General features: G+C 39.2%; 1 protein-coding gene across 3 annotated transcripts in view; it reads right to left on the bottom strand.

Moving 5' to 3' along the window:
• Nucleotides 1-1,252: 1,252 nt before the first annotated feature.
• The window catches only part of DBT (dihydrolipoamide branched chain transacylase E2), a 57,784-nt gene continuing 50,675 nt past the window's right edge, over nt 1,253-8,361 (bottom strand). For 2 of the 3 annotated variants that reach the window (XM_033196575.1, XM_033196576.1), the window contains one exon: nt 3,847-5,605. In XM_033196575.1, coding sequence (XP_033052466.1) covers nt 5,438-5,605 — 168 coding nt within the window. In that variant the 3' untranslated portion in view covers nt 3,847-5,437. Of the gene's footprint in view, nt 5,606-8,361 lie in introns of all 3 variants that reach the window. The other variant, XM_033196574.1, reaches the window with a different exon arrangement.

The following is an 8,361-nucleotide window of genomic DNA, read 5'->3' as shown; positions in this document are numbered from 1 at the left end:
CCCAAACTGGAGTGCAGTGGCCGGATCTCAGCTCACTGCAAGCTCCGCCTTTCGGGTTCACGCCATTCTCCTGCCTCAGCCTCCCGAGTAGCTGGGACTACAGGTGCCCGCCACCTCGCCCGGCTAGTTTTTTGTATTTTTTAGTAGAGACGGGGTTTCACCGGGTTAGCCAGGATGGTCTCGATCTCCTGACCTTGTGGTCTGCCCGTCTCGGCCTCCCAAAGTGCTGGGATTACAGGCTTGAGCCACCGCGCCCGGCCTAGGCTTGGAAATTTTAACTTAACCTTTTTCCTTTTACCACAATTAAGGTGCCAGTATAAGAGTAGAGCATTAAAGCTAGTAAGTATATTAACATGCAACCATTTTAAGAAAAATCAGATGAATAGAGAATACTGAAACTAGTAATTCGTATTTTGACAGCATCAGTTGAACTGTCAGCACAGCATGAAGTTTGAGAGTAGAATTATTTCTCAAATTAACATTGAACTTAAACTGGGAAGAAAATACAAATGTTCTTTGTTGGAGAAATTATAAAATCTTGCAATTGCAACAAACAGCCTCACAGTTTAACAGTATCTTGTGTATTTGCCTTCCACTCCCTACTCTACTGCTACCTCAGCTTCTTCTCTATCCATGTCATTAAAGGACTCTCTTAGAAAAATTCATAATTTAACATGAACTGAGGTGGGATGGGGTGGGAAGGCAATGCCTTACTTTACATAGTTGATTTCCTTTTTAATCTGCCCAGAAAAAAATTCTCCCAGATTCCCATTCTCGATATATGTAGTTGAACGAGGATGGCTGACTCCTAGGCTCCAAAGGTGACCATAAGACTCAAGTGTGGACAGAGTATTCTATTCTCCTGCCCACAATGACAGGCACATGAACCAAGAAAGACAAATCAAAAGCTCTCCTGGATGTGTGTGTGTGCATGTGTGTATAGAGAGAGAGAGAGAGAGAAAGTGTGAGAGAGAGAGAGAGAGAGAGAGAGAGAGTCTTGCTCTGTTGCCCAGGCTGGAGTGCAATGGCACAATCTCAACTCATGGCAGCCTTTGCCCCACCAGGTGCAAGTGATCCTGCCACCTCAGCCTCCACAGGTGCATGTCACTATGTCAGCCTAATTTTTTGTTTTTGTTTTTTTTTGGTGGTTTTTGTTTTTTGGTGGGTTTTTTTTTTTTTTTTTTTTTTTTTTTTTGGTAGAGATGGGGTTGCCCAGGCTGGTCTCAAACTCTGGACTCAAGAGGTCCCCTGATTTAGGCCTCCCAAAGTGCTGGGATTATAGGCACGAGCCACTCTGTCCTGCCTCTTCTGGTGATTTTGACTGGAAACAATGTGGGTTCACACATATGATCCAATCTCAGGAAAAGACAGTGTAGAGGGAAGGAGCAAAACCACCATTAAGAACTGACTGGGAATATAGTTCAACTCTAAAAGCACTGCTCTTCTCTAGGTTATTTGCACAGACTGACTTCCAGTGATAGCTTTAATCACTGGCTAAAGCTTTTGCTGTGAGGGCAAAATCTTCATCTATCTAATTTACCTTTATCCATAATCTCTACCCTGGAGCCTGAAACTGAATATACAATTAATAAATATGTGCAGAATGAACTAACCAATTACAGCTTGAATTTTACAAATGTCTTTGAAGATTTCATGGAAACATTTGTATTCTTGGTACTGTAGGGTAGTGCTGAGTCCCATCATTTCTTTCTTAAACCATAGTTTACTTAGAAATCAGCAAGGAAATCCATCAAGTGATTTTGGGGATCCACTTGGAGTGGGAAGCCATGAGAAATGCCCAAACAAGTCGGTGGGCTTTCCAGACTAACAGCTATCAGTTTCACTCTTTCTACATAATCACTTCTCACATAGGTTTCAACATAAGGTACATTTTGATCTCTAAATTATAAATTCATACCAATTTTGGCTTCCATCCTCAGACTTCCTTTCCTGTTGCACTTCTTTTTCAAATATCAGAGGAATGCTCTACATAATGAACAGAGCCTTGATTTTCTTGTTGACCACTCGCAGCAATAATTTTGGCTTCTCCTCCATGTACATATACCTTCTAATCTCCAGACATGTTAGTAAAGGACTTGAATTTTCTGGCTTTTCTACTTTAATTCCAACTTCTAGGAGTACAGCAAGAGCCTTTTCCCCCTCCCAAACACCCATCCCTTGCTTTGTAGAGCCTCATGGACCAGCACTGCCACTAAGGCTGTGCCCCTGCCCCTCTGGCCCCCTTCAGGGAATCCTGCTATCCTAAGGGCCGTGCACACAGTGGGGAACAAATCCTTTGCTGAATTCTTAATGGATGAGACCAAAGAGAAGATGGTAATGCCCAAGGGTTGGAATAGAACCAGATAACTTAAGGGTTATTTCAGGAAAAGAGTATCTTGAGCCACTGATGCTGGACCTACATACTTATTTATTTCAGAACTCCTGTCTCCTGGTTTTTCTATTCTTTAAGTGAGGAGGACATTTTTACTGATCATATCATTATTCATTTAAAACTGAATAAATGCCTATCAATAGAGAATTGGTTAAATTATGGGACACCATCTTCTGATCCTTCCAGATAAGATCAGTAACCTTTACTGGATGGCTCATAGCATCTGGGTTATTACCTACCAAGAATAGTGTTTTTTGCAGTTATTTAATATCTGTCTCCTCACTAGACTGTAAACCCAATCAAGGGAGCATGAAGGTGGCTATTGTATACTTGGAACCATGATTGGTACGGTAGATGTTTCATGTTTGAATATATAATAAATGCATACAATGGAATACTATGCAGGAATTTATTTATTTATTTATTTTGAGACAGAGTCTCGCTCTATCACCAGGCTGGAGTGCAGTGGCGCGATCTCGGCTCACTGCAACCTCCGCCTCTGGTTCAAGCAATTCTCCTGCCTCAGCCTCCCGAGTAGCTGGGACTACAGGTGTCTGCCACCATGCCTGGCTGATTTTTGTATTTTCAATAGAGATGAGGTTTCACCATATTGGCCAGGCTGGTCTCGAACTCCTGACCTTGTGATCCACCTGCCTTGGCCTCCCAAAGTGGTAGGATTACAGGCATGAGCCACCACACCCAGCCTATGCAGCCATTTAAAGCATGATAATGTGGAATTGTTTATTGACATGTAAGGTTACCCATAATATAATGTTAAATTTTAAAAATCAAATAATAAAATAGATACACTATGATCCTGTTTTAATAAAGAAGAATAGCCATATATACAGATACATATATCAAAATGTTAATAGTGGTAAGATTATGAATGATTTTTTATTTTATTGGTTAACTATTTGTATTATCTGAAATTTTACAATAACAGCATTTATTTGACCTTTTTTTTTTTTTTTTTTTAAGAGATCAGGTCTCACTCTGTCACCCACACCGGAGGATAGTGGCACAATGACAGCTCACTACAGCTTTGAACTCCTGGGCTCAATTGATCCTCCTGTCTCAGCTTCCTGAGTAGCTGGGACTACAGATGCACACCACCACACTTGGCTAAGTTTTTTTTTTTTTTTTGAGACAAAGTGTTGCTCTGTCGCCCAGGCTGGAGTGCAGTGGTATGATCTCTGTTCACTGTAACCTCCACCTCTCGGGCTCAAGCAATTCTCCTGCCTCAGCCTCCCAAGTAGCTGGGACTACAGGCGTGCAGTGCAAGGCCCAGGTAATTTTTTGTATTTTTACAAAACTGTAGAGACAGGGTTTCACCATGTTGGCCAGGGTGGTCTTGAACTCCTGACCTCAGGTGATCTGCCTGCCTTGACCTCCCAAAGTGCTGGGATTACAGGCGTGAGCCACCAGGCTAATTTTTTTTTTTTTTAATTTTGGAGATGGGATCTCACTATGTTGCCCAGGCTGGTCTCAAATTCCTGGCCTCAAGTGATCCTCCTGCTTTGGCCTCTCCTATAACCGGGATTACAATTACGAGTCATCACACCTGGCTGATTTATTCTTTCCTGATTTTAAAATTATTTCCATTTTGAGAAAAACCAAGTAGATACTAAAACAACCTTTTTTCTGTCACAAAACTTCACTTAAACAACTAATTTTGGCATACAGTTTTCCACTGGACAATATTAGAAACAACATGGATTTCCAAATGCAAATTGAAATGTTGGATACATTCATCTTGATGCTATTTCTGATTAAAGTAGACCGTTAGCAAAATGATCATTATCAAACCTTCATTTCTATATAAAATTTCTTATTTTTTATATCCATAATTACTATTAGACTCTTCCTTCTCCTCTTATTTACATTCTCACCCAGGATATGAAGAATGGAATAGACCTTAATTTCTTATCCTATTTTTTAGCTGAAGATCAAAAAAGTTAAAAGGAAGTAGACTTCTGAAATTAAAAAAAAAAAAAAAGAAATGTCAATGGCTGCTACCTTTAAAGTACCTTCCTTACACGAGGGAAGTTTGCAAAGGTGAAGGTCTTTCCCAAGAAAATACCAAACCATTACCAAAAAGCTAAAAGTATATCCATTTTAAACAAACACCTTTAATAGACTGGTTATAAAACTATAATTGGACATTTTTAAGGCCAGTTTATACTTTTCCCTTTTCAAATACATTAATTAATATAAATAAGACATTTACAGATGATGTTCTCTATACAGAGCAAGCACATACTCCTGGATATCTCCAAAGAGAAGTATAATTGCACTTATTTTATACAACAATTAGCATAACAGGGAAATGGAAAATATTTTTGCATATAAATTCCGTTTCTTAAGTATAATTAAAAAGTTTCATTAAGAGTTGGTTAAAAAAAATAGGGCATATACTGTCTGTATATGGCTACCTGTCTTTTAGTAACATTAATTTTGTTTTTTTGTTTTTGAGACAGCTTCTTGCTCTGTTGCCCAGGCTGAAGTGTAATGGCACGACCTCAGCTCACTGCAACCTCCACCTCCCAGGTTCAAGCGATTCTCCTGCCTCAGCCTCCCGAGTAGCTGGGATTATAGGCACCCACCACCATACCTGGCTAATTTTTGTATTTTTAGTAGAGGCGGGGTTTCACCATGTTGGCCAGGCTGGTCTCGAACTCCTAACCTCAGGTGATCTGCCCGCCTCAGCCTCCCAAAGTGCCAGGATTATAGGCGTGAGCCACCGTGCCCTGCCTAATTTTGTTAATCTTGCCAGTTTCAACTCATTGACACAAAAATGTCAGCACCGTATTAAGAAGTCACACTCTGATCTATAAAATGTGACAGCCCCAGGAGAACCATTACCCCATTATTCATTTTCAGTAAAAAGTCTAATAGAACAGTGACAAATATTGTGCCTTAGATCCTTAATCATATGATACAAATCATTTACAATACAAATTGTAAAGATGAACATGTGCTGGCACAGCTAGGGTTTACATACTCTTTGGAAGCTCAGAAAGTTCAAGAAAGTCTTATCGGTCTTCATTTCAGATCTAGTAGCATAAAAGCTGGGTTTTCTAAGTAGGATTTCCACAAATTAGAGAAGCGTGACATTGTAGCACCATCAATAACTCTGTGATCAGCTGACCAGCTCACATTCATTATCTGTGCCTTATATACTTCTCCTTTCTGGTTAAATCGGGGAATGGCCTAGAAATGGAAAAAAAAAAAAAAAAAAAAGAATAAAGAGTAAACCCTCACTTGCTCAAAGCTCAAACTCTAACAATGGTGTAAGATCAAGCAAACCCTTCTTCCTACAGGAAAAAAATGGGCATCCCCAATGACTTTTGGAAATGCTGACTACTACTCTTTCCATCTTCGGGTATGTGCCTGGAGCTTTCAGAAGTTCTCCAAGGTACTTCCTATCCCTTGTACAATTCCCGTACCTACATTCATTAACTTTCATCTCAGATTTCAAATATTTAATAATTTTTTACTGTATACCCACTATGTGCCAAGTACTCTTCTGGGCTCTGGGGAGAGACAGACAATTAAATAAGGCTTCCTCACTGAAGGCAGTGAGGAAACAAGCCATTCTCAAGTTCCCCTGACCACTAAGTTGGCCAGGAAGAAGACAGAGGACAACAACATGCTTGTGTTCTTCGTGGATATTACAGCCAGTAAGCACCAGATCAAACAGGCTGTGAAGAAGCTCTATGACACTGATGGGGCCAAGGTCAACATCGTGGTCAGGCCTGATGGAGAGAGGAAGGCATATATTCCGTTGGCTCCTGATTACAATGCTTTGGATGTTGCCAACAAAATTGGGATCATCTAAAATGAGTCCAGCTGGCTAATTCTAAATATATATCTTTTCACTGTTAAAAAAAAAAAAAGGATAGACAAAATACAAGCCCCAACTTATTATTAGATTCAATAGACATAAAATCATGCTGTCAAACTGCTATAAAAGTTTCTAAGCCCTATTCTGTTTTTCTATACTGATCTCCTCATGGCTGGGATATAACAGTCACAGCCAGATGTGGATCCCTGATGACACTGAGTAGCATCTGTGTAAAGCCATGTAGACCACTGCAACTACTTGTCTTTGATTCTGAATGAGATGAGAAGCCCTTGAAAGTGTCTGAGCAGACTGGCCATTCACTGAAAGAGGACGACTTTAGGAGGAGCAGGTCTGATGGTGGGGGGCAGTGGGGAAAGGAGCAGGAGATCAGTTTTAGACATGCTAAAATTCAAGATGCCTTTACACATCCAAGCAAGACATAAGAGTTTAAAGCTCAAAAGTGAGGTCCAGTCTAGAGATATAAACCTGGGAGTCATCAGTGTATAAATGGTATTGAAAGATCAGATAAAGAAAAGGGGTGAGAACTGAATCCTGGGATGCTTCAATGTGTAGAGATTGGGAACATTAGGAGGTATGGGTAAAGGAGACTTAGGGGGAATAGGCAGTGACATAGGAGGGAAACCAAAATGGCCAGGTATGCTGCAAGTCAACATTAAGAATGTTTTCCAAAGAGGTTGATCAGTCATCTCAAGGTCAACTAGTAGGTCAAGGAAAACAAATACTGAGAATTGAGTAACATGGAATGCTTAATGACTTAAATAATTGAGCAAGAAGGAATTAATTCTATAATGAAAACAAAATAGCAAAGGAAAGATGATACAAAGGGAGAAAGGAATTAAATACTATTTGTCCCTACCCAACAAATATTATTTTAAGTGATGGATAAGATTTCTACTCTAAGAACTATGCTTCATGGCTTGAAAAAACCAGGATAAAATGATTTTGTAAAAATATATCTATTGAACAGATATTTATAAATCAAATATTCTTTTGTTCATAGCAGCATTATTCACGAGAGCCAAAAAATGGAAATAATCCAAATATTCATCGACGGATCAATAGATAAACAAAACATGGCATATATTTACATAAAATAGTATATTATTTACCCTTAAAAATTCATGAAATTCTGATACATGCTATAACATAAATGAACCCTGAGCCAGATACAAAAGGACAAATACTGTATTGATTCCACTTACATGAGGTACCTAGAATAGTCCAATTAATCCATAGAGACAGAAAATAGAATGGTGGTTACCAAAGGCTTGGTAAATGGAGAGATTATTCAGTAAGTGTAGAGTTTCAGTTTGGGATAATGAAAAAGTTCTGGAGACAGATGTGGTGATGGTGGCAAACAATGTAAATGTACTTAATGCCACTGAACAATATACTTAAAAATGGTTTAAATGGTCAAGTTATGTTTATATATTTTACAATTATATACATATACACATATAATTCAGAAGATAAATCTCTTTAAGGAAAGAGAACACAAAATTTTGTCAAACAGGTATAATGGTTTGGAAACTTCAGAAAGCCAGAATTTTTTGAGAATCAAATGTTGAATTCTTGTTGGAAAAGAGAATGAGTGATAGAAGTTATCACTCAGAGAACTCCTGATTTGGAAAGAATAGTACATACTATGTGTTTTTGTTTTTTTCTCCCTATCTCCTCTGCTTGCCAGAAGTGTAAGTGGATGCCAGGAAGGGGGAATGACTTAGATGCTAATTTACTGTCTGCTAGAAAGCAAATCAAAGGCTGAAGGGAAGCATTTGTAAGGGCTCCAACACGCGAGGAATAAACTCATGAGGACAAGTCCCAGAGATGTTCAACATGGAAGCATTGTAAGTACAGAAAAGAAAGGCTCTTCTTAAAATACACTCTCCTTAATGTAGTGACAATGACATTTAATAAACATGGTATTGAAGTGGTATCCAGGCGCTTATTTGCCTCAGTGGTCCTCAACCCTGAATTAATAGGGGTACCCAAGTCCCATCCCCCAAAATTCCAATTCAGTTGGTAGAAGGGGAGCTTGGCCATAATTTTTTTTCAAGCTCCCATATGATTCTAACAGGTAGCCAGGGTTAAGAATCATTGC

The sequence above is a fragment of the Trachypithecus francoisi genome, unplaced genomic scaffold (assembly GCF_009764315.1).
Source record: "Trachypithecus francoisi isolate TF-2019V2 unplaced genomic scaffold, Tfra_2.0 Lachesis_group5, whole genome shotgun sequence".
In the NCBI taxonomy this organism is placed as follows: domain Eukaryota; kingdom Metazoa; phylum Chordata; class Mammalia; order Primates; family Cercopithecidae; genus Trachypithecus; species Trachypithecus francoisi.
This window is presented reverse-complemented; position numbering and strand designations above follow the sequence as displayed.